At 40.1% G+C, this 27,164-nt stretch overlaps 1 protein-coding gene across 1 annotated transcript; it reads left to right on the forward strand.

Annotated features, from left to right (window-relative positions):
* Positions 1-538: 538 nt before the first annotated feature.
* LOC125776215 (protein spire-like) lies at positions 539-27,164 on the forward strand (the record flags this gene model as incomplete). Its single annotated transcript, XM_049447253.1, is given in 3 exon segments — positions 539-726; positions 1,881-3,093; positions 27,124-27,164. Coding segments are annotated over 2 exon segments (696 nt in total), but the record flags the coding sequence as incomplete, so codon positions are not given.

Genomic DNA, 27,164 nt, shown 5'->3' on the forward strand with positions numbered 1-27,164 from the left:
TTGAAAATTTCCTGCGTATCTTTCCCTGCTGAAAGTTAAGTCTACTAACAAAGCCGTTTTCATGGATAAAGCGTGCGTAATATTTAAGACCGATATCTCAAAAAGTGAGGGACTGATTCGCGTTCGGTACAAATTCATATTTTACAATATAACAATTTTATATTGGACCCATCACCATCTGCAAAAATGGCCACGAAAAAATTGACATTCAAGCGTTAAAAAATTTTATGATTTAATATTAGCTAAGTTCCCTTCCCGAGCGCTGTGCAATTTAAATGTACGCACTCACGCTTTAAAACAAAGCAGTACTCGACCGAATTACTGCCGCTACCGGCTCGAATATCGGAATCAAAACAAAACCATAAGCGAGTATTATTTGTTTACCTGCCTCTGCCACCATATTCTTCGTTGAGTTGGCCAGAAGACCGAGAGACTTGCTCAAGTTTCGTTAGCTTTGCGCTCGCGTACGCTCCGCGGCGCCGCTCTTTTGCGAGCGAACAAATCGTTTGCCGCACTGCTCGACTAGTAACTCGCTGAAGGCACGTTAGTAGCAAACGGTCATTGTGGAATTAAACAAGTGTTACGGAATCGCCAAGCGATATTGGATTGATACATTGAAGTGTTGAAGAAATCAGGCGAAAATAACAAATAAATAAATTTGTGCTCGAGATAAGGCAAATCAGAATTTAATTATAGAAAGTACATACGTTCGAGGAAAGTCTCAAAGTAAGCGTTTATGCAATCGGTGAATCAAATCAAACACACATACACATATTTATGTACGTTAAAATTTAAAGTTGCGAGTGCGAAATGTGAGAAAAAATTGTAAAGTGGAATTTAAATTTACAAAAAGTGTTTAAAATTACAAAAGTGAAATAGCTGCAAATACGCGCAGGCAAAAAGTGTGTGGCTTGGTGCGAAATTGACAAGCTCAAACGCTTCAAGGTTGCCCGTGGATACTATATAGATGCCTTCGAGTACGTGTGTCCGCTCGTTTGCGGATATAAGTGTGCAGTGGCCACAGCTGTCAGGATATGTGGCGTGAACGCTTTGTTTGTTATTTGTTGTTGGTTTTCGTTGCCTTACAACGGTTTTTTTCTCCGTTTCTGACACTTGGTGTTTCCATTGCAAATATTAAACATTATCGCTGGTAATCTCAAAAGTGACGCCAAGCACTGACAGCTCAATGCAAACCTCAACACGTTCTTAAGGACATTGCAACGCAACAAGGACATGCTCAAGGAAAATCGATAAATTTAAAGCAAAATAATTTTAAAGTGCTTTGCTGAAAATTTTATGGCAAAACTAAATAATGAAAATTCATGTGTTTTTGTTGCCTAAATTATATTCACAAAGCTTTTCTTTAAGAAAAAACATTTTTTTTATGAATTTCTTTTTGATTTTTTAACTTATTTCTTTATTTTAGATATTAAGCCCAAAATAATTAAATTTTAAACATTTCAAAGTTTTTGTTCTCTTCATGTATTATTTTCACAAATTCGCCATTTTTTGCTCGCCTATATTCTGATAATTATATATTTTTAATCAAAAGTAATCGCTTTTGCTGCGAAATTTCGCATTTGAAAATTCTGCGCACCCAACCTTCATTAACTGGGGGCGTTCGCAATAGATAACGACGTTGAGGGTTTGCGGGCGTCATTCACGCGTCTCATCGTGAATCATACGCCAACTAACGGACTTCATAAATATTCCAATGGAAGCAGAACACTAAAACAACACCGAAACAACAGCAAGGCAACGGCAAAGCCTAAAAACTAATCTAAATTGACAAACTGCCTATTGTAAAATTATTAACTACATTAAAACCAACAACAACTACAAACCTTGCGCAACTACTTTATCGCAGTGTTTTTGTGTAGTAATTTTTTGAAAACAATTTCGATTGCTTTTTGTGTTCAGTGAGCAGAAAAATAACTGCATAAATATTTTTTACGAAAATTCCATTTTTATTTCCAAACTCGATTTGATTTTGTGTCTGATTTTTGTGAAAATTTTTGTTTGTTCTCTTTTATTCGTGAAGCGGTGCATAAATTCTATGACAAATCGACCAACATACGACCATAAATAGACATAAGCAATACAACAACAACCGCAACAACCCATTTAAATATTGTACAAAGTCGTGGGGTCTGACTGACGTAGTAGACCCATGATTACACCGAAATTAGAGAATGTCATTGAAGCTAAAGTAAAATGTTTGTGAGAAACCTGACCACAAGTGTTAGTGTAAAATTTTGTGCTAAGAAATTATATATGTGTGTCTGCGTACAGGAAAAAAATTTGTGTGCTCCGAAAGTGAACCGTCTCGAGCGACCCAGCGATTACGTATCGAACGAACGACGATTCACCCTTTATATGTAAAACCCAACTAAACACAATTACTTGAAACAAAAGTAAAGTGCTTCGATATCACAACTATGACTGAGGAAAATAATAGCAATAACGCCAATAAGAACAGCCAGAAGGTGGACGACAGTGGCGGCGGTGGCGGTGTCTCTATGGACAGCCGCCTGAGTGAGACGTACACGGATGCGGTCACCATGAAACTCCACGCTGGACTGGAAGTAAATAAGAAGCTGGCGCCCATACTCACCATCAACTCCGACACGGAGGAGGGCTTCCTTTCGACGTCGCCAGATAGCAACCAGGGCGAGCAATCGCTTCATGGAAAATGCAATGGCAGCAGTAGCACCACACTAAACGCTACTACGGGATCGACAAACGCAGTGGTGCCGATGCCACCGCCCGTTTGTCTCTGCACGAATCCAGAGAACTGTGTGACGTTGAAGGAAATTTTGGATTCATTCAAGTCACCGCTGTCCGAGGAGCAAGCCTGGGCGCTGCTGTACCAATTCATGGTGCTCTATCGGCAGGTGGCTGCTGCTGGGCAGAGGCACATCTTCAACGATCTGGAGATACCAGAGGGTATTGAGAATTTGAACTTGCATCGCGACGGTGCAGTGCATTGCTCGTGGTCCGATGAGGAACGCAAGGAGAGGGAGCAGAAAATACTGCAACAGCAGCAGAACAAAAATGCTGCTGAGGAACACGAGGCGGTCACAGAGACGCATGGTAAGTATCAGTTATTGATATTTGGTGTCGCTGACAATTTGTTTTGAGTCTGTCAATAACCTTCTATTTATTTATATCAGCCTGTTCGGTGATTTCATGGCCTACAATGCTTTTAAGAATTTAGTAGAATTAAGAAAGAAGAAAATGGCAAACCGAAAATGTTGTGGTTCGTATTTTTGAGAGTTTTTCTTTGCTGTATCTTTGATCTTGAGACCTAACCTGTTTTTCAATCGAAGTCATCGGAACCAAACAAAGTTCATGGAATAAATTCGGAGTGATACCCACCCTTAAGTGCAGGATATGGAAAGCTCTGTAAATTCCGCCTAAGCTCATTCGAATCTAAAAAGCATTCGTCTTTTTATATTTATTCGTTTACTTTCCACCATAACGGGTCAACAATATTTTTTATTGTTTCTATGACCGCCCATTTTCATCGTGATGTTGTTGTTGTGGTTGTATTGGTTTAGAAAGACACCTTATTGCTGGATGCGATTGACTTGAAAAGAGAGAGTTTTCTGGCACCGCGTGATGCATGAAATTTTGATAACATACCAATGCCAATTGCCAGCTGCCAGCTTCACCATCTTTCGGAGTTTTTATTTCTCCCAATTCGTTTGTTTTTGTTTTTCGCTGTATGTGTGTGTGTGGATTTGTGTGTTTTGGGTGCCAAATTCATTTGCTTGTTTGGGGCACATGAAACGGTGTTGGCCGCACTGCGACCGAAGTGTGGTGGCTAAGGTCATTAGTTTCTTCAGCGCCCCAACAACGGGCAAACAAGCAGCAGCATGCCAAAAGCCAACAAAAACAACAAGCCAAGCAGCAACAATTTCTTACTACTGACCCAGACACCTCAGCAAAGTAAACAAATACTCTTGGCTGTACAGCCATACGAAAGAGAAACCAACAACAACAACCACCGTCAATTCTTCACATACACATGTGTCTGTGTGTGTCTATAGAAACCGCAGCAGCAAAGGCAGCGGCGACAGATTAGCAGCGCTAATCCGCCAGACTGCAGTTGCACAAGTGAGCTTGCACCGCGCGGACTAAGCTAGCGTGGTCAATGGTGACAACAACAGCAACAACAACAACCGCACTGACAACTGGCCGCGCATGTGTGAAAACACTATTCGTACATTGTGATTGGTTGTTGTTGTTATAGTTGGTTGTTCTGCATTTATCTCTCAGTTGAGGTTGCTATTGCTGTTGTTGTTGTAGTGGTCGCTTCGCTAAGAAGAGTGTGTGTGCATGAAATCCGCTGGCCAATTTGTGTACTGAGAAGCGGAAAAGGTTGACCGGCTGGCTAACCACTCGCATTGTTGTTGTACGCTCGCGCCACTTGTTGGCTGCCGCTTATCAATTGTTGACTTAATGGTCGGCCACGCGCGTACGCTGGAGCTTGTGGGTCGCTGCGGCTGGCGGCTTAGTAGCATAGGTTAGTTATGGAGCGATCTTGCTAGCTTTTTCTGAGGTGTGCTGGCTACTTGTTAGCTAGTCGGCGGTTTAATTGGGCCTGCATTTTCCGTCTCTGACTTTCCGAGTGAAAATGAAAGCAACAAGTTTGAGGTATGTAAGTACCGTTTCTAGTTGCGGGTCTGCAGGTACTTCGACTGCCAAGAAAACCTTCACTTTCGCTTTGTGGATTTTAGTAATTTTAGTTGCTCAGTTGTTGTTGTTGCTGTCGATACATTTGATGTGTTATAATTTCAGCGTTGAATTGAAGCTTCATTAGCTCCGTAAATGAGTTTTTTTTACAATTTCATTGTAATTGTTTTCGTGAGCAACTGATGTGTGTTTGTCGTGAAATTTATGCGAAAATGTGAACCGGAAAAACGAAATTCGGTGGGCTTATTATGTTTGCCCAAAAACAAGTCGCATTAACGTCCATGGTTTTCTCTTTTCTTTGAGGAAATAGAAAAAAATCAATGTGTGCTTTTATATTTGTGGGTGTGTGTGTATACATATGTATACTACATACAAGACTGTAGTAGCGGATGTGCCTTTTATATAAACTTGGAACACCAATGGCTTGGGAGATATCAGGTATGATGCTCAAGCATGAAATTTCGCGTTCGTTTTTCCACTCCCAAAAGTAATTCCACTACACCTGTCAATTTTAGCCGAGCTGATCCAAAAAGCAGTGACTATCTCACAGCCGTTCTTGTTCACGGCACAGCCTCAATGCACTTCAAAACGTTTATTGTTATTATATTTCACTTAGTGCGAGAAATACCCTGAGAAAGCCTAGAGCTTCGGCCGTTCTTTGTTCTGCCGCACTTTCCTCGCCCAACAAAAGGAACAATCGGCAACAGCCAGAAGACTCATACGCCGCTGTTCGTTTGAAGTTTCCCTGTGCTCGTACTAATAAGCTTGAATGCATGTATGTGTGTGTGTGCTAAGTGCATCGCTTCAAGTTTGAGCGTTTTGATTTATTACCGCATGAAAAATCTTATGGCGTACAACCCTGCGCTGAGCTTGGAGGGAGTTTCACAATTTTTACTTTTTAACACCTTTCTTTTTAGTTTATTAAAAAATGCTTTGTACTTTTTACTTTTGGCTTAAGGCACCGCAGCCTTGCTTTATTGGTGTACTAGAATTTTTAATGGAATATTTTCGAATTTTTTTGTCTGATGCTGCGCGTAATTTCCCAGTCTTCTCAATGTTTGTGGAAATTGTGCGTTGAGAAATCATTTTCAACTTCTTAAGATGCGACCGGAAGCCGCTGGCCTTTTTGTTACAAATACTATAATCAATGTTGATTAATTACAGCGGCCTCTTAGGCACTTGTTGCTCACTTTGTGCGCCGATTCCTCTAATAGTTGTGTTGCGCTTTATGCGTGATTCCATGTGCCGCGGCAGACGGCCTTGGGCTTAAGTGGTTTTTAATTTTTCTACTCACAAACGCATTACAATTACATCAGCGCAAAGATATTTGAATTTGTGATTTCATGTTAACTGCATTCCCATAACCAATATTATTGACTGGCTACCCTTTTTGGAGGTTAGTTGGTCCGCAGCATAAAAAGCTGAACCACCCATTTCCGCCAAAATATATCAGTTGTGTATATTGACTCTTACAACACAAAGTATTATTTATTTATTTAAATAAAATTATCAAAATTTAAAAAAAGGTTCTACGACAATTTGCGCCATTATGGATCCCTTAAGTTATTTACGAAAACAGGCTTCTCCCATTTCCTTTAGACTGAAGTAAAATATGCTGTTTTGCCTTGAAACTGCGCACAGAGCGTGCATTTTCCGACAACGCGCGGCATTTGCCATCGTGTGGCAATTGAGAGTTTTGCTTTGCAACGTGTATTCTACCTCCTGCCAACTCCTGGCTGCCTATGTGCAACGCTTGCAACTTCATTGATTCTTTCGCCATTAACGATTTGTTCACTAATGGAGACTACATGAGCAAATTGAAGTACACATAACGGCTGCTTAGGGTTGCCAAGTATTCGTGAAAACCAGAATAATAATTTAAACGCCCTTCCCAATGAGCACCAGCGGCTTCATTGACAGCAACAAACGAGCAGCGGCCCTCTGTGTCGCATTGTCGCGACCATAAAATTTCACTGCAACAATAACAGCAACCAGCTGTTGCGGCATCCCCAAACGTGTGCTCACTGTGCAACGCGCAAGTCATCGATTTTTGAGGTTACAAGACGCGCGTTGCGCATTGTGGCGCCACGACCAGGCGCTCAGCAACGACAAGAGTAGGCGCTGTCGTGCCGAAAAATGGTGTGCCATTTAACGGAATTTCTGCATTTTCCTCTTTTTGAAAATCACTTCCAGGCACAATGGCCGACGGAAGTCGCTGCGGCCGCCATGGTAGTTTTCGTCATGGCGTACCGAAGTGTGCACCGGCGCTCAGCAACGCTCGCAAGCTGCCAGCAAGGCGCAGTGAGGCCGAGCTGACGTTGTGGCGCCGCCAAGCAGTAGTGTCGAGCAACAGTTCACGCGACACGTCAAGCTGCAGTGCGAGGCTGCCAGCTGGGGGTAAAACCAATATGGCTGCAGAATTTTCTTTTGAAGGTCAACTGTCATGCGCGCTGGTCACGCGGCGCTTCGTGCGTGCAAGTAGTGCACATATATAGTATTTTTGTGTCTGTATATATGTATGTATATGAATAGTTTATGTCCGCCCACATTCATTCACGCACATAAACGCAGATACACACACACTCATGGCGCTCTGCTTCTTGCATGGGCATGCAGCTTAGTCAGTTTAGCTGGCAAGTTGCCGTGCTCTTCGCTCTTCGTTCGCCTACAAAATTCTGCGTCATACTGCAGCGTGTGGGCCATGCTGCCTCGATAACAGTTATTTAATAGCGCGCTCTTTAATCGTTTAATAAATTTATCACAGTTCGGCGTGTTCGTGTGTTGCTCGCTGTCATGCCCATTAAGTCATGTCGCTGAGTTTATTTATGCTTCTTTAATATTGTATTTACGTATCTGTCAGCCATGAGTCGTAACTTTTGTGGTTTGTTCCCTTTTAATTAATTGCTGATTGATGTGCGTATGTGGGCGTTTTAGAGCCTTTAATCTGCCAACAAATGAGCAGTTGCTTCGATCGGCAAATTGAATGAATTCGTTCCTCGCTCGACTTTGACCTTCACGTATGTGTGGTGCTGTAATTGGCTCGTAAGCAGTCTTAGCTATCAGCTGTCTAAGCATAAGTACTGTTAGTCTTGCCGAAATTGTTGGTTTGCTTTACCGAAAATTAATTTTCCTGACATTTTGAATGAAGTTCGCTGATTATCTTTACTGGCAGCGGCTGTCAGGTTTTGTCATATCTTACTGCGCGCGTTGACATTCATCGCTCATTTCTGTTTATGACTTTGCTTTATTTTTTGATTACCGTAATTGAGGTGCGAAGAAATTGTCAAAAGAATTATAGAGCTAGCAAGAATCCCCCTTTTTACGCCTGATAACGTTAACATTGTCTGCTCTTTGTAGTCAAAGTAATAGAGTGAGTGCGAGGAAAAAGAGTACAAGAACATAAAAGTGAAGCAATTTTATAAATTAATTATGAACATGTTTCAAAACTAAATCGATTTTTAGTTTCACCCTTAACTGTTTGATAAAGATTACCGTTAATTTGACAATAAGTCGTTTAAAAGTTGGAGGCACATTTTGCGGTTTCAAACAAATTCTGCTTGGGAACTAGCTTAGTCAAGTATTCACACACATTTTCCATATCTGAAATGGCGGCAAAAGCATTTTTTCGTAGTTATTTCATATGAACAGTGGGGAAATTTGAATGAAAACGCTAGGGCGTCTACAATATGAAGCCTCTTTGGTTTTCATTCAGAAACTGAACGAAAATTTAAATGCGCTCGTAATATGACACTAAAATTTCTTTTATAATTGGTAACAATTGGCTTTTTATTGCCCAGCAAAGCCGTTAGAGCGCCTTGCATGCACCGACGAAAATCCAACTAAAATAAAGGCGATGAAAACGAGGGAAATGCTCCATAGGTGGAAAGCAGAATTGCAGGCATTTCATTAACCGGTAAATGGACAGCGCGCATTTCGCTGAGTGTGTGTGTGTATGTATGCGCAGCGCGATGCGCATCACATGCGTTACCTCAGCGCTTCATGCAGTGACAAGCGCATGCTTAGCGCTATGCAAATGCCAGGTGTAGGCATGTGAGCCCGTGTGTGCGGCGATCTCAGCTGGCCACTGGGCGCAAGGCCGTTAGGCGACTGAAAGCGCCATCAACAAGCCAAATATACGAGCGCTTACTTATGTGTATGTGTGTGTATGTAAGCTCAAGCGTTTCTTGTCTGCACTGCGACTGCTTGTTGCTTGTTTGTAAGTACATCTGCAATTATTTAAACATAAACTTAATGACCATAAACTAATAAAATCGCCAAAGCGTACATACGCGGGGTGCGCAACAAGGGACAACAACAGCAACAAATGCAATTGTTTAAGATTGAATTTTAGTAAATAAACAAGTTTCTTGCTTTGTTGTTGTGTTTTCGCTTTTCAACTTGTGGCAACACAACCAACGAACGGCCGACCGACTTAGGTGAAAAAGAGGCAAGTCATCAAAATTGCCGGTGTGTACAAATTGACGCAGCAAAAAGGTTTAAACGGTTTATATTTCGAAAATCACGACTACAACAAAGCCAAATAATTACAAATAAATTGAAAAAACGCAATAGAAGAGAAATTAACAATAAACAAAATACAAAATCAAGACTTGATCAGCCAGCTGCCGATGTTGCTGTTATTGCTGTTGTTGCTGTTGCCATTAATGTTGTTAACAGTGCGCACCTAATTGCTACACAGCGGCGGCCCTCAGCGCTTTTCATTCTCGCATCCGTACGCGTCAATCCGCGCTTTGTTTTGGTGCATAATTCCGTGCTCAGCGCGTATCGCCGGCCGCCAAGCGTGAAATGCGAGACACAGAATCGGAGAATGAAATATCATTAAATGAAATCACACAACTTGGTGCTGTCGCGCTGCCATTGTTGTTGTTTCTATGCTCAGCGCAATGGTAGATTTATTTATTCAACCTGATTTCTACAGCGAAATTGCTGAGCTTTTTTGCTTCTGGTTTTCGGCAAGTATGTCTCTATTTGCTTTCTTATTATCATTTCAGCGGCATCTGCGTCTTTCTCTGCGCCGTGCTTTGCTCCAGCCAGGGAGAAATTTGTGATAAAAATTTGTTTGTTTCACAAGTTTTACTTTTAGTAGAGCGGGCCAGCAGATAAGAAGCTGAAGCCAGCATGCTAATGGAGAGGGCGACTCTTGCTTTCCAACAGCATGAGAACACTTATTTAAAATTGTTTTATCAGAAACTTAATCCCAAACTCGTCACTAATGAAATATAAGTTTTTATAATAATATGTAGGGTATCTATATGGTGGCAGAGCCGCAGGTTGAGTATTGAGAAAATGAGAAATTATCTGTTAAAGTTAATATTGTCTTTGTGGAGGGCAGCGCGAAACATTCCTTGACTAATTATGCACAGACCCGACTTAGAGCAGCCCCACGTCCCAATAATTTTAATAATCTGCCCCGCTTTTCTTTTCAGCCTACTTTAATACTCTTTTCACCAACCTCTCTTATCGTTGGCGCATATTTGAACGTTTAATTCGCGAATATCTTCAATCAACCGACATTTGGTTGCATATTTGTTTGTGTATCTGCAGACATATGCATCTCTTTATCACTTTCCAGCCAACGAGCTGGGCTTTGGCCTCATTTTTTAATGCATTTCAAACATTAAGTCAATTTGTTTATGATTTCTTCCGCGCAGCTGACACTTTTATGACGCGCAGAAGCTCTCTCGCCGCGCTCTAATTTGCATATATCGAAATTTGAAGTGAAACCGAAAACCGCTTCTTGGCTGCGGGCGCGAAATTAATTAGGAATTCTATAGTAATTAATAAATGGAAACTTTACAACAACAAAAATGCATACTTCCTACTAAAGAGTAGAGCAAGAAGGTGATTACGATGACAATGCGACAAGCGATTGGAAGGTGAAAACGAGAAACAAGAATGTTAAGACGGGATGAGCTGCAGAGAAAACTGCGGCAAATGACAGGCAACAGAAAGCGAAACCCCGAACTGCCTATGTGCTTTTATATATAATGTATGCATGTGTCGGGATTTGGTAGGAATAAAAGTGTGTGGCTACTTTTACTTTTCATAAAGAAAGTGGCAAGAATACCGCTGGGACTGGTTGGTGTTGTTGTTGTAAAAATATGTATTCTGCATACATTCATATCTCACTGAAGTTTCAAACGTCTCTGGGTCAAGAGTCCACTTTAGCTTCCTTAGACTTGAATAATTGCCAAGCCTCTAATAGTGGCGATTCGAACAAGCAAATGTCATAGAATAGAGTTAGGTTATGCTAATTTAGTAAGATGCCTACATTCTCTATAACATTGATTGAAATAAAGTGAATCGAAGAATTCTTTAATTTCAAATGTTCGAGACACTACTTAAACTCTAATGACCGAACTTAATGAATATTAAGCGAGTAAATACAGTCAATATGATCGAATGCTATTTTAAAATATCCTGAAATATTTTTTAAAGATTCCATTACGGTATAGGTTACCATTTATGATCCCCTTTTTTCGCAGTCGTCTGTAGTCTCCTCTTCCTTTGGCGGTCGGTGTGTATTTAAAAGTTATCTGAGTTTCAATGAACACCAACCACAGTGCGTCCACATCCGGCAGTGGTGATCAACGGACCGACTAATAAAACTGGTTGGCGTTGTTGTAGCAAGTGCAACAAGTGCAACCAATTTGACCCAGTTAACGGTCGGTGTGGCTGAGAAATGCGCGCGCTTGCCCACTCGCACTTTCCTTGCTGTCACCACTTTGTACAGCAACAACCACAGCATCAAGCCAACACAGATAAGCAAATTAAGTGAAACAAAAACAACATTTGAAACAACAACAATCGCCGCAGCGTCGACTATAATGATTGCTGCTGCGCCTACCCTGTGTACCTGTATGTGTGCGTATAAATATTTAAATGCCTGCATACACATGCGCCGTTATATATAGTACAGCTGATAAAGGCTGCGGCGCGCCTGCGCACATCTTTCACTTTTAATGCCGCTCTTGGATTTTTATGTACCTTCTTTGGTATGTATATTTTATTTACGGTCGTTCAGTTTGCTGTTTATCTTGCGCGTTTCTTTCAGCGTTAGCGCACTTGTGGCATATTTCGCCGAAAAGTCGTAATTTCTGGCCATTTGCCAAAATACGCTGCAGGCAACTTGTTAACGGCAGACAATATTCATATGTACCATAAATACTTGAAAGAGGCACAGATACACATACATACTGAGGTGAGAAACGAGTTCGGTGCCATTCTTTGTTTTCGCTTGTGGCCCGTTGTTGGAAAAAAATCTCAATCTTATTATTTTTATTTTTGAATTACAAACACACATAAGAGCAGCCAAATGGCCATTAGCGCAAAGAAAGCGACGATTGAAAGCAAAAGTGCGCACCCCACTCGGCCTGCTCGCTTGCCACAAAGCCGCTGCAGCACACTCATACACGGACGCGTACATGTAAATTCTTACCCATACACGCGCGTACAACTCTACTTAGCTTTGCGCACTTGAGCGCGGTCGCAACGCGCCGCTGTGGCTGTGGTCGGGTTCGCCGCGCTGCCGACATCGAAAGTTGCGCCGGCGCGCCGCTGATTGCTGGGTGCGCCCACCTGTTGCCGGCCACGCCACGCACCGGCATTCACAATTTCCCCGCACTCCGGCAAATCGACACGCTTCGCATGTGAAATGGTAAAGATTTGTTCGACCGACTCACCTGTGCCATTAACCCGTCGTCTTTGCCCTCGCTCTTCGCGGCGATTCTTAGCGGTGTTCTCTACCTGCTGTTGCCGCTTTCGTTAGGGCGTCGCGCTCGCTGCCAAATCACTTTATATGTATCTTTTCTGAAGAAAGTCGCGCTTTATTTCTTTGGTTTTTGTGTTTGGTTCCTTTTCTTCTGCTTTTATTGTTGTGTATGTAAATATTTTTGGGTTTGGCTCATTTTAAATGGCCGCAGAATTGGTCATTACATAAACACCGTGGGATTCTTTTGCAAATTCAAAAGAAATGCAAATGAAGACAGCAGAAATGCCAGCAAAGAACGTGTTGCCGCTTTTGAGCACTTTGTTGCCTCATAAGGAAACCGTTATGTAACATTAGGCAGAACTACAAGCGGTAGCGAATAATTTGTATGACAAAAGACACACACGTTTCGGCTTGTGTCAATGGCATGAAGGCGCCCCTTTTGTTGTTGCTTACAAATTTTAAGATTTTATGTGTAGTTAGAACATTCTGAGGCCGCTGTAGTATGGTAGATTTGTTGCGAAGTGTGAGGCAGCGCGTTGCCAAGCGATTAAAAGTTGTCCAAAACTGGCTTTTGATTTGCCAACTTCTTTGTCTCTTTGCTGAGTGCCATTAGAATAGCCGGTGTGTTGCATTCAACATTGCGTAATTGAATTTTAACGAGGGTGAATTGCAAAACTTCTAATGCAAATGTCGCGCCAATAAAAATATCGAAATGAGCAAACACTTTGGCAAACAAGCGAAGTGTCCGTTGGCTATTCCTAACACAACTGGCCGTAAGCCAAAGCCATAAATTCCTGATGGCGAACGAGACAAAAAAAGCTTGTTGTTAATACACATATATGTATGTACAAACACACATATTTCGGAGCATTGGACGGAATTCAAAGCATTCAAATAACAGTTATTGGAACCTGCTTCAGATTATTGAAATAAATATGAGCGAATATGAATATATAATATGTATCTATATATGTGTTGAAATATGTTAGTATTTGTATACTATATATACACACACATACATATGTATATCATATCATTCGCGCGTAAACACTCCTACAAGATCGCGCACATTCGTATTTAAGGCACTTCGTTTGTCTGCCTACCATGCTCACAGGCGTTTTCCATGCGTTTTGCGTTCGTTTTTTGCATTGCATCACCACTGAAACTCATTGTGGATTTGTTTTACATTTGCCAACACAAAATAAATTGTAATATTATTGGTGGCGTGTCAAGTCACCATTCGTAAGTTGTGTAGTTATGTTTAAAGAAAAACTGAAAAATAGTTAAAAAATCATGGACTTCCACTAAAAGCTCATAACAATACCCGCTTTACTAAAGAGATTGTGAAATTTTTCTTTGTAAACAATAAGTGCCATAAAATGGTAATTTAAAGTGGTATTAAACAGCATATTAAAAATATTTTACAAAAAAAAGTTAATCTTCAACAAAGAATTTTTATTAAGAAATGTGTTCAAAGTCAATGATTCCCGAGTCGATAATATGCAATATTTTATGCTTTTAATTCTTACAGAGCTGGTCACTTTTATAAAATTTGATATCATCAAAAATATAGATTTCAGCGAAGACTTTTTAAATACTTGTAGAAAAAAAGCTATTTTGACGTGAGATTTTTTGTTTGAAAATTAGTTTTTTTTTACTCAAATAGTTGTTTATTTGAAGATTTCACAAAAATGTTGAGATTATGTGGAAAAAGTTTATACATAAAGGTTGTAGACCTCACATTACCTACAATATTGTCATATGACTTTTTTATAAAGTTTTGCCCGAAATCTGGTTAAACTGTTTTCAACCCTCCAAAAGTCAACTACATCTCTCTCATTCCTCCTCCCTATCAGGAATCGAGCATAAATTATTTTTAATCAATATTTGTGATTTTGTGTTTCGCTTCATTTTCTGTTTCATCTACTGTTATTTTATTATTAGTTTTTTTCAAAAATTATCTAACCTGGTCTATATTGTTCCAAACCGCATTCTTTTCACTAAAGCAATATAAAACATCTCCTATTCGACACTCATATTGTTGTATTTGACATGAAAATAACCTTTTTTTGGTAAATATTCATTTTCAGGAAGTAGAAAAAACTTATTAGTTAGCAATTGATCAAAGTGGTCTAAGTATTTCCCAAATATACCATATTCATATACCGATACGATATTTTAAAAAATATCCAAACTTTACTGGTATCGTCGTCTTCCATTTTATAGAAAACTATTCTGAATACTGAATGTGAGTCTTTGTGATTTAGGAGAGGGCGCAATAGGCCTAAGGTCGCGCTGCATTCCTCTTGTAATAATCAATTCTGAATATTAGTGAAAATTGTTTTTTCAATGTTCCTTTAATTTTACTCCAAAGCCATCTTTAGTCTGTTGACGCCACATAAATGCTTGCTGGGTTGTTTCCTCATTGAAGTCTTACCGTTTCTCATTTGCATGTGTGTAATAAATGTTTAATATTACAACTTTTTACAGTTCTTCGTGTTTTAGAAAACTTTGCTTATCACTTTAGAACAACAACAATAATAATAATAAGTGTGAATGCAAACAACAATTGCATAAAAAACTCTGATTATTACATTCGAAGTAATGACAATTGAACAATAAATGTAGAGTGCGAAGTGGCAAATGAGGGTACCGTAAACAACAGCGCCGATTACTTAACACAATTAAACGATGAGATTAAGAGCGAGTTGGCGAACACCAAAAAGCTTTTAGATTTTTTTTAGAGCGAGTGCAACCATAGCTTATATATCATACTCTCTGATATTACCACATGACTGTGTGAGTATCTATCATCGCTTCGATGCTAATAATTTAGGTGTCAGCTCAAATATCTGACCCACCTCGTTTACTCCACGATTGTCTTTTGTCAATCTGGTTGCTCATCTTTCTTCAGATAATCGTTGAAATGAAAACTGAAGTCAATAAACTGTTGCCGATCGTCAAGCGCCGCAAATGAATTATTCATTAATTAGCTGAAGAGAGTCGCAGAGCGATCGTGGAGAGAGTGCAATTAGTGGAAGAAGTCTTACAGCTGATAAGATAAGGCTGAAATTGTCTTTGTATGCTTACATGTACATGCAAATGTGTGCGCGTGTGTGTGTTTGCCGATCAAAGTTATATTTGCCTGGCAATCTAGAAGCAACATCGTCGTGATCGCGGCACTTCTCACCCGAGCAAACACTCGCAACTCAAGTGATTCAACAATATTTGACTTTCTTGTCACTGGGCAAACAGCGGCAAGTGTTCACATACACACACACACCCACATGCGCGGAAAATCCGCAGACCTTTATTTGCCGATTAATTAGTATATTGACTACATTTTTAGCAGATGTTATGTAAATAAGGGCCTTAACGGTGCTCGACGAAAAATTAATTATTTGCTTCATGAAATTCGCTATTTTCACAGGTCGGTTTGAGTGTAAGAGTATACGTGATGTACGCTACTTTTCGTGCTACCGCTAACAAAATAAATCCAACTGATTTCTGCGAAATAACGTCAATTTTTAAATTTAGTAGGCCATATTTTATCTAAAAGCCCATATAATACTCTAACATAGCCGCAATTCCCAGATAAGCTACCTTGTTTTGCTTGCTTGTCGACGCAAGCAGCTATGCGCAGAATAATAGCAACGGTAAATTTTATTTTGATTATTGTCCAGTGTATTCTGAGTTGTTCTTATTTTTCAAGAGTTCACCTTAAACAAAATAATAAAGAATATACATATATATTGTATCAGGTCGCAAAACATTTTTATGCGAAACAATATTTTTTTAATTTCCAAATCAAAATTTTTGTTATAAACTAGTGTAGAAGCCCATTGAAAACTATAAAAAAAAAGAAATCCATAGTAGGTTCACAGTCATTGGAAATGAAAAATAAAATGATCATCATTAAATGAAAAAATGTTTATCAGAGAAATTTCGTGAAATAAAAATATAAAATCCCAAAATCTTGGATATTTGAATTTTTCATATAAATTTTGAGGTTATGTGAAGGAAGTTTGCATGCAAAAGTTATACATAAATATCATTACCTTCAGGATTGCCATATAACTCTTTTCTATAGAACATTTAGTTTTGCCGAAAATCGAGATAGCCCATTTTAACCCCTAAAACTTCAACCACGCACTCTCTTTCCTTTTCCCGGTCTCAGATGGCCCGTAAATTACTTTTCGTATAATTTTGTTATTTTTACGATGGGTTTCATACTGCTATGAATTTTTGTTGTGGTTTTAAAATGTATCTCTCGGGTTTGCTAGGTTTTAGACGATAATTTTGTCTATACTCTATACCATAGATATACAAGCTATTTTTTGCGTTCTATTATTTTTCACTAGACACGTGTATATGAGATAATTGCCTATCTTTTATGCTTTGTTTAGGTGTCATTTTGTATCCGCAACGATAACTAATTACTTTAATCAGCTGCCCACGTGAATTGATAGGCGAACTTCTGAGTCTTCAAGGCGAATTTTTTTATTTCTATATACATACTTACGTTCAAATCTTATGATGGTTATATTTATAAAATTTGCTGATTGTTTTCAGATAGTTTGTAAACAAAATACATAGAAAAAATATGTTCAAAACGAATTTCACGTGTTTTTAACTGAAATCAAACTATGTGTTTTGTGAATTGACAATAAAGTCTCTCTAATTTATACTATTTCTGCAACTAATACGGCCAAGGATTTCTCATTAATTGAAGTAATTGAAGAAATAATTTTTTAAGAAAGCAAACGAAAGATTACCTCAATATCATTAGTTCCAACTTCATTCATTCACTAATTTCGCCATTCATGTCAAAAATATTTGCACTTGGCTATGCCACACACACACACACACATGTACGATTCATAGTCACATTTACATCGTTAAAAGCGCCATTAACCAAATTTATCGCGCTCATCAGCTAAACGCCATCGTTTAGCATGAAATACGAGCAGCAATGAAATTCGAAATTGAATGAAAAAACGCCAACAGCAAATTAATATGGATAATAGTAATCAACAGCCATGTACATACATACATACATATGTACTTGGTATTGTTTTACAAGAAATGCATATAAGCAAAGGCAACAACGTCGCGGTCATCGAGACGGTGAAAAAACACCAGCGAATTCCCAACAACTTCACATAATCATAGCCTGCATTACACAACAACAACTACAACAACCAGTTAACGAAATTCGGTAACAATTTCGCATGCTCTGCTGTTCAGCAGATCATCACACCAGCGCCGTCGCACGGCTATTTTTGCTCATTAATGACGGAGGCGCCGACGAAAAAGAGACGTCAACTCGTCAACACGTCAAAAATGAAGCCACTGCAGCAACATTAAGACTCCAATAATAATTTGCTAACGAAGGTGCAATAAAAGAGACAATAAAGCTGTACACAATGGCGCACAAAAGAAGTCGAAGTCAATAAACAAATTAAAGCAAACGAGGCAAACAGCACATACATACACACGCACGCACACCAATGGGTAGTTCACAACAAAGCGCAATTCGGCAAAGCCTCTTGGCTTAGGAACAACTTTTTGCAAAAAATATTAAAAAAAAAATATGAGAAATAACGGTAGTTAAACAAATGAAATTATCAACGCATACATACATACATGTGTACCAATGTACTTGGCTGCCTTAAAAACCTCTTTTGCTGTGTTTGCAGTGCTCCATTGATTAGAAGTAGTGCGCAGGGCCGCCTTGGAAGCGGTGCCGTCGCGCAGCGGGTGTTTAGTGGCGAGTGAAACGCGTGCGAATACCAACAAAAATAACAATTGTATCATGTGCTGCAAACGACTTCTGTAAATAAATAAGAAAAAACGGCAACTAAACATTAGATTTGAGGCAAACCTGTTGAGCGGCACAAATGTGAGAAATTTTCACACAAAAACAACATTATGACAACTTTTTACCCCAAAATGAATGCAGAAAATACCGTTCATGCCTCATTCGCGAGTAATTGTTAAGCTCAACTTGCAGCTCTGTAAAGGTATTCGCGCCCGATATATCAATTTCATATCAGCCTGCGTGATACTCGTTTAATTAATAGCCGGCTAGCCCCCCTGGGCCCTAGACTTTAGGTTTAGGTTACATTAGACCGTTGCACACTGTTTTTGAATCTTTTGTTATGTAATTTAAATACCACTGTGCTATTTTCTCTTAATTGAATCGTCCTAAGAGACGAGGGTACACTGGAGTCTAGCAAACTTCTTCTTCTTTCACAGCGTATACACCGATTTTTTCTTCTTTCCGCTACGTGGGCTAATTGAAGATTCCAAGCGAAGCCAGGTCCTTCTCCACCTGCTCTCTCCAACGGAGTGAAGGTCTTCCTCTTCCTCTGCATCCCCCGGCGGGTACTACGTCGAATACTCTCAGAGTTGCAGTGTTTTCGTTCATTTGGACAACATGACCTAACCGCGTAGCCGCTGTCTTCTTATTCGCTGAACTATGTCGAAGTCGTCATATATCTCATACAGCTCATCGTTCCATCGAAAGCGATATTCGTCGTGGCCAACGCGCAAAGGACCATAAATCTTTCGCAGAACCTTTTCTCGAAAACTCTGAACGTCGACTCATTAGATGTTGTCATCGGCCATGCTTCTACACTATATAGCAGGACGGGTCTAGCAAGCTACTCTAGTCAAAAATTTAGAAATTGCAGTAATATTTAGAATTTAGATATGCAATAGAATCTTTGTCTGTGTTTTTAGGGGTAGAGAGTTGACGAACCAAGATGTAAAATTTTCTTTTTGGCTGCACCGAAACTTTAATACCTTTCACAGGTCCATTTTTTTGGCATAAAAGGAATGAGAGTAATTTGTCTTGATTTTGAATGACCAGTTTATATGGCAGATGATAGTCCAATATCGTTCGTTCCAAGAAATGAGCAGATTCTTGGTGCGAAAAGAACGGGTGCAAAATATCAGATTGATATCTCTAAAACTGTGGGATTAGTTCGCATATACATATATAGATGGACGGACGGGCATGGCTAAACCGACTCAGCCTGTCTCAGAGCCTGTTCAGGGTATAAAGAATAATGAAATTATAGTAAAAGCTAGAAATCAAACCCAACCCAAAACCCAAATTTTCTCACCTTGTTCTAAATAATAACCTTTACGACCATGGATTTTTCCAAATTTTTATGGCAGGCTGTCATGGCTATAAAAATATAATGCTCTTTAATCCTATCAATTTCCAATGCTTTTATATAAGTTTAACAACAAAAGCAGACAATTTTCGCAACAAAACACTTCTGCTTCTATTCTTTCATTTCTAACGTTCTGAAGTTCCGTTATCACACAAAGTCAAGTCTGATAAGTTTCTTATCACTCACCTTGTGACGCATAAGAACACACACATACATACATACAGTTTTTACTTTATTTACTAGTGGGTTCTTCCGCAGGCAATGCGAGACGAAAAAATAATTTACTTAAAAACTTAGTTCTGTGCAACAGCGATTCCCACTCTTCAAAAAAAAAAATAATAACAGACAAAAGCCGAAAATAAACAAAGCTGCAGCTTAAAGCATTACAAGTTCATTTCACAATTTGGTCAAGGTTGTTGGAATTGTTGTAAACGCTCAGTAATAACAGCAGCGGCGTGAGGCCGTGCGCCGCAGAGCCTCGGCTTCTGTGTTTACGCAAATGTCTAATTTGTTTATGAAATTTTAATTCTAATCTCTCGCAATGAATGGCTACTAAATGCTAAATATGTATTATGCGTACATGTGTGTGTGTTTCACTAATGCACGCATGCAAAGCAGTTTGGTCACGCTCTAAACTGGCACTAGGCTAGACGAAGGCGCAACGCCGGTTAGCACACCCAAAGTCCCCCATTGAAACAAAGCTTTACGCACACACACACACTGATAAATTTACGTATAGCTGTGCGTGTTGCCGAGCGTCGCCCAAGCACGCACGTATTCTTTGTCAATATATATTTATGCACTGCACACTCATACACAGCTACATGTGTTTGTTCCGATTGCTGTTTTTGTGATTTGTTGTCATTATTTATTAATAAGTGGCTGCGTTTATTTTAAACTGCTGCTTATCAAACCCTCGAAGTGCCGTGTAGACGTGTGTAGTTTTGAAGAGCTACATTAAAGTGCTAGATTAAGCACGTACCAAGGACTTTCCTTTCAAATATCGCAGCTCGGAAAGGGCTTAGAGGCTCAGAAATCGCTTCACATAAATTTGTTTTCAACTTAGATGACGCTTAATTGGAAAAATATGGTGAATAATTCATAACATTGTCGCCACTGCAACTGTGCATGAGTTCACTCCAACACCATAACGGTGGCTATATTCACCGGAAAATAAAGTCTGGCAGAATTTATTTTTCATGAAATTAAAAAAATTTCCAGGCATTGAAGGGCTCACGGTAAGCATTCTCCGGAATAGCCTTGAGAGCCGAGGTGCATGCTGCTTGGATCCCCTTTGTAGTCTCAAAATGCTTGCCTTTCATCGGCTTTTCCAGGCAAGGAAACAAAAAGAGTCCGTGGGGGCCGAATCTAGCTGTTCACAAGCAAGGCAGTGTGAGCCGGGCTTCGATATCTTCTCGGACCCGATTGACCCTTCGTTTCAGTCTCTTGAGGACTTCCACGTAAAACTTGGCGTTGACGGTTTGTCCTGGAGAAACAAATTCATGGTGGACGATGCCCTTGATGTCAAAGACAATGAGCATCGTTTTTACTTTGGATTTGCTCATTCTTTCCTTTTTTGGACGAGGAGACGCCGAAGTGTGCCACTCAGAAGATTGTCTCTTTGTCTCGGGATGATATTCAAAGATCCATGACTCGGCACCTGTGATTGCGTTATTCAAAACTTACTTTCCGGAGAAACCCTGTATATAAAATTGAGGATATTCACGAGTATGTTCACATATTCTGCTTTAACACTTCCTCAAATGCCGGAAACTGGAGCTTTTATGCCAATTCAGAGCCATACCCACCCATGTAACACATAGATATGTGCATTCTCATATGGATATTCAAATAGATGTGTGCACATAAATGCCTCCGCATCGGACTCTAATAAATATTTCCCTCAATCGTTAAACGGTACATTTTACTCGACATTTCTCATTTCTTGTTTCCATTTCACCAAATGAAGTAAAGTAAAAAGCCACACATTGGCGTTTTACGAAATTGTCTCAGTTCCGCAGCTCCACAGCACGGCACAGCGCCGCAGATCGAGCCCAAACAGGTTGGCCACTCAGCGCGGACCGTGCTCGAGGCAGTCTCCTTTCGGCCGCTCCGGCCACTTTCTAGTCATTTGGCTTTAATTAAATATCAATATTTATTAGCGTCAATTGTTTATACACACACACAAACATACACAATTTCACGCGTGTGTATGTGTGTTTTCGTGTGAATTAAGTCGTCCGCGCATATTTTGCTGGCACTCAATATTTACTCGCTTGTCGATTTGTGAGCGTAAATAATAAAGTTGAAAAGCGCAGAATTAATGTAAGAGCAAAAAACGACAACAACAACAAAAACTTTTGCAAAACAACAAATGCATAAGAAACCAATTGAAAATTGAGAAAAAACGGCAAAGGCGCTCATAAGCCAGCTGATTGACTACCGGCTAAATACTCGGCAACTAGTTGGCAATAATCACAAAAACAACAACAAAATGCATATTAGCAATGCGGCTAGTATAACGGTAATTGTGGCGTTCATTGGTGTTTGTGCAGCTGTGGCTTATTAAGCAGCGCTGTTGTTGTTGTTTTTGTTGTAATGCACCGTTCGCTCGTTAGCCTTCGGTGATAGTTGGCAATGGCTGAGGACAGTAACATAAGTGTTAGTTGTTGTTTTTGTTTGCGCTATTCGCTAACTGTTATCGATAAGCAATTGAGAGCCAGCAAACAGAGGTGGTGGCGGGGGATTGAATGCTCACCAATAATGCTAACTGACTGCCAACCCACCAGTCCATCAAATTGACGCATTATGTGCCGTTAGGCACGCGCACACCATTGCACACCATAAACTATGGATTGTAATTGACCACGCCATGCAGTTTTTAATTTACCGTTGTACCCGTTGCAGGAGGGGCGGCTGCTGGTGAAATAAAAGTAAATAGTAACAGAGGCCGCCTTACGCCCAAAATGCAGCGAGAGGAATTTATATCGACGATACCATTGGAAAAACTGGGCGAAACGCCTTCCTTTCGGCGGGCGCGCTCGGCAGGTGCAACATTGCAAGCGCGGAAGTGGCAGCAGGTGTCTTTTCTTTGTTGTACTCGTAATCTTTATATTTGCACAGGCGCTCGTACGCCCACAGGTAGTGCGCTTACCTTGTTGTTACTGTTGTTGTTTTTATGTTTAATGTTTCATTTAACGATTTCCTTTTTTTAATTTTTTTTTTTGCATTTGCTGTGAACAACCGTTATCGTATTTGCTGCCAAAGTCGCCGGCGTCGCTACTGTAAGACTCTTACAAGGCGGGGTTCAGCGCCGCATATTGACTCTTACCGTTAATGGCTTTAATTACCGCCAATCATTCATGCCACCAAATGCCAACAACAGCCAATTAATAAAACTAATTATGTTTGCCAACTTGTTGAATTAATTGCTTGAGTTTATTAGAGAAAAAATACACTAACAACAACAACAATATAAATAGTTAGTTTGCTCTCGTATTTACTACTCACTAAGTGGCGTTGAAAGTGGTTTCCGGGTCACACGTCAGCCACTGGCTTCGGCGAAATTTCATAGTCGCATTTTTTATGCAAATGTCGGTTGAAATAATTTTATTGCGTTTTTACGACACTCGCAAACAAATGAGCAGGTTTCTCACGCAATTGAAGTCCGAAGTCTTAGTCTACTTTCTTTATTTCTTTATTTATTAATTACCGCACAATAAAAGTATGATCTGAGCTAATGTAGCAGCCAAAAGTGTGCGAGGGCAGCTGCGATGTGCACTTGAAGAAATTAGCGACGAAAATTCAGTGAACGATATTTTATGCCATATAGCACCCGCAGACATAACCGGCAGATGAATTGCTGCGAAGGTTGCTATCAGTCTCTGGGAAAACTTCACATGAAGGGTCCCACAGAGGAACATTCCGAAATCCTCTCTCACTTCAACTGCATTTGTGAGAACTTGAACCAATGCGCCCCGGAACATACGCCTTGACGCATCTTCTCCGCGCATGTACTTCCGAGAGATATGTGGGTAGGATGCAGTTGCTGGAGAAGAGGCGGAGTGAGCTTTTCCACGTGTGGATCACGATAATGGTTTATAGCAACTTTCTATCGGGAGCTCTCAAAAAATTCTTGTTTCAGAATGCTAGACTACAGTAGTGTCTTTCAATAAGAAGTGGTAGCCATCAAGGCAGCAGGAGATGTATTTCTCCGAAGTGCGGTTTCTTGCGACTTCTTCCATATAAAATATGTCTAGGTGCCTGGCCGAAAAGCTTTCAAGAGAAGGCACTTATACCTAAATTTGATCAGGCGCTGAATCTATTGACTAGGAACAAACTCAGCAAGTGTTGGTCAGTAACTAGCACTTGTGGGGTTGCGAAAGCCTTCTGACTTAAACGTAAAATGTCCATTGAACTGCTAGCTCTTGGCAAGACTCACATCGCTGCAATGACATGTTTTCTAACTGGAAACTGTCATATGAGACTCACGCAGTGAGGCTGAAGATTTTGGAGAACGCAACCTGCTGTAATGAAGGAAAGGTAGAAACATCGAGATGATTTGTTCACCACTCTCCTGTTTTCAATAAGTTTGAGTTTTCATACATTTTACGAACCCGGCGAATTGGCGGAATGGATAATAGCTGCCTCAATGAATTTGTGGCATGCTCTAGGTGTTTTGTCGATATGCGGAGGTCTTTTTGTTTCATACCAAGGAGTTCTACATATCACAACGGACAAGCGTCTCCAGCAGTCCAAGTGTGATTTTCCCGGATTCGTGTGCATATTTAACTAACCTAACATACATTTGCTTTCAATTTTCTGATTGACTTTGTCCAAAATTTTCTCTCAGTGTATCCATCAGATCTCTTTTAGCTGGCCTAATATGTTTACTATTAGCACACACTGTGCGTAGTTGTTTTATACAAAAATTTACGTAGTTTTAGTAACCGCTACTTAATGTGTATGTTTAATCTAGAGAGACCTTCTAACACAATTCAGCCCACAAATTAACTACGCTTAGAAGATCGCAACGCTATTTGGCTAGTGAAGCAAAATACCATCATTTCTTTGGTTAGTAAGCATGCTTATTTGTTGAATCCACATGCTTAAGTAATTGCTATAATTGACCCGGTTGAAGATGGAAATTAGTATATGTATGTGTATAAAATCTTCCTCTGTGGGTCAAAAGAGTAAAACAAAAACATAAATGAGACGAGTAAACTGGGTAGCGCTCATTAGACGAATATTGATGAAAACTTTATTTTTTATTTTTTTGAAATTTTTTTATTATAATTTTTTGAGACTACCAGCAAAGTGCTTATATCCAAATTTTAACCCAGTTCACAGTTTATTACTTATTTTGCGCGTTTAGTCGAAGTTCTTATTCTCTGTTTTGCGGTCGCAACCTTTGCAGTGAAGGGGAGTAGCCGGCCATGTGCGATTTTCAATGTCGAGCATTCGCTTTTCCATTGTTGCATTGCCGCGGCATGCAAAATTTACGCGCTCAAAATTTAATTAAGCTAGATACTCTTACTAATTGAATAAAGCAGCTGCTCAAGCGCGCGCGCACACAAAGCAACAACAAGTCTGCGGCATTCGCATGATGTCATTTGCATTTGCGAATATTTATTTTATTTAATAATAACGGCTTTCTGAAGAACCTCCCATAAGCGCACACGCAATAAATGGGCACACACACAAGCGCGAGCACATAAAATAGCGACGGCTTTTGGGGACGGTCAGGGAGCGTTACAGATAGAGTTAAAGATGGGACTAGCGGTCTCTATTGGCCGCGGAGACTTCAGACTTGACGACTGCCGCCCAGCGAAACAGATACTTATATGTATATGTACGTATAGTATATTATTTACATGTACTCCCGGCTGTGTGTGAATATTTTCTAATCAAATTATTGGCTCTTGACTCTTGGCGCGTTCTGCGAAATTTGTTGCTGCACAAGTTGTGGCGTGTGGAACACGCAAGCCGAATTTAATTTGCTGAAATACTTAATTGACATTTAACGGTCGTTTTGTACCCAAAAGCTGCTAGACATTTTGGCGAAACACACACATATATATTAGATACAAATTTGTTTGTTTTTGCCTGCCGACTGCTGTTTTAGTATCACGTAATCATAGTATTAATAATAATGATGTTACAGCTGCGGGTGGAAGCTCATAAATTAATGGTTTAAATCGCTCTTTCGGTAGGATGCCATTTTAATGAATTTTTTTGCTACTGCTGGTGATTTACGCGTTTCGGACGAACACAAGTTAAGCAAGCTCGGGCATTGGTCGACCACACGCTGATGTCATACGCATCCCCGTGACATAATTTGAATTTCAACGGCCAAACAAATTCAAAGCATGAATATATAAACAGAAGTCAACAGTCAACATTCCTGCGTTCAATTGAATATTTCTAACAATTATTTGATTTGAAAGCTGCTCGAACAAGATGGCACTCTGCGCCACCGTCACCGCCACCTGCGCCCTCGATCGCCGATGATGATTTCAAAAGCGAATATTCGCCACCAGGCGCTTAGGTGCTCAGGTTGACGAGCGCACTCGCTGTCGCTTAACATTTCAATTATTACCAACAACAAAAACACGCTGCGACACTGCGAGTTATGGCCGCGATCAGCGCGCGCTTCGGCACTCCAGCTGACTTTTAGCACTGACTTGAAACATTAGCGTTGCATATTTTAACAATTTATAGTATTTGTATTTGTATTTGCGCATTGACTCTATGCGTGTGTTTGTGTATGTGTGCGTATGGTATGGTAAATAAGCGCTCGAACGGTTCAGCGAACTTAGAAATCCAATACCACTCATTACCAGCGCCATTGACGCCGATTTGCATTAGCACAGACACACACGCACGCCCTGGCTATATAGACACATGTTCATACATGTTTGTATGTATTTAGTAAACTGAATACTTTTTTAAAAACCCATTTGCAACTTGAAATATTTGGGCCACACACACGCTCATCACCCCGCCATGTCCACGAGTAAAAAATGCCTGCTAACACACAAAAATGAGGCGCCGCCAACTCCTCTAACCCCGCAAACGACGTCTGCATGACACTGTTACGAGTGTATATCTAGGTTCGGTTGTGCAGGTGAGCACGCGGCGTGCGGTGTGCTTTTTCCTTCCTGCATCGCATCACGCTTCGTGCATTTGTCGTGATCTCGTAAATGTCATTGGGCACTGCTTAATCTCAAGAAGATATGTGTAAATTTGAATAACAAACTCATCGTCGCCTCTCGAGGCGAAGCACTACTTCAATTTGTGGTTGTTGTTGTGCCGCTGATTTACCACGCTTTTGAAGGCTGTCTGGGCGCACTTCGAGTGCATTGTTGACGGCTCATTTTGCAACCAAATATTTGCTTAAGCTGTTTAATTTCGCTTCACTTAATTTTTGAGATGATAATCTCGTGGAAGACTTTTATGACTTTTCTCTTTTTCATTGAGTTAATTTTTTTTCTCTCTCTCTCTTTGTAGGTGATGATAATCACGCGCTTCTGGTGGCTTCACATAAAAAG

Source organism: Bactrocera dorsalis, chromosome 1 (genome assembly GCF_023373825.1).
Source record: "Bactrocera dorsalis isolate Fly_Bdor chromosome 1, ASM2337382v1, whole genome shotgun sequence".
Lineage (NCBI taxonomy): Eukaryota > Metazoa > Arthropoda > Insecta > Diptera > Tephritidae > Bactrocera > Bactrocera dorsalis.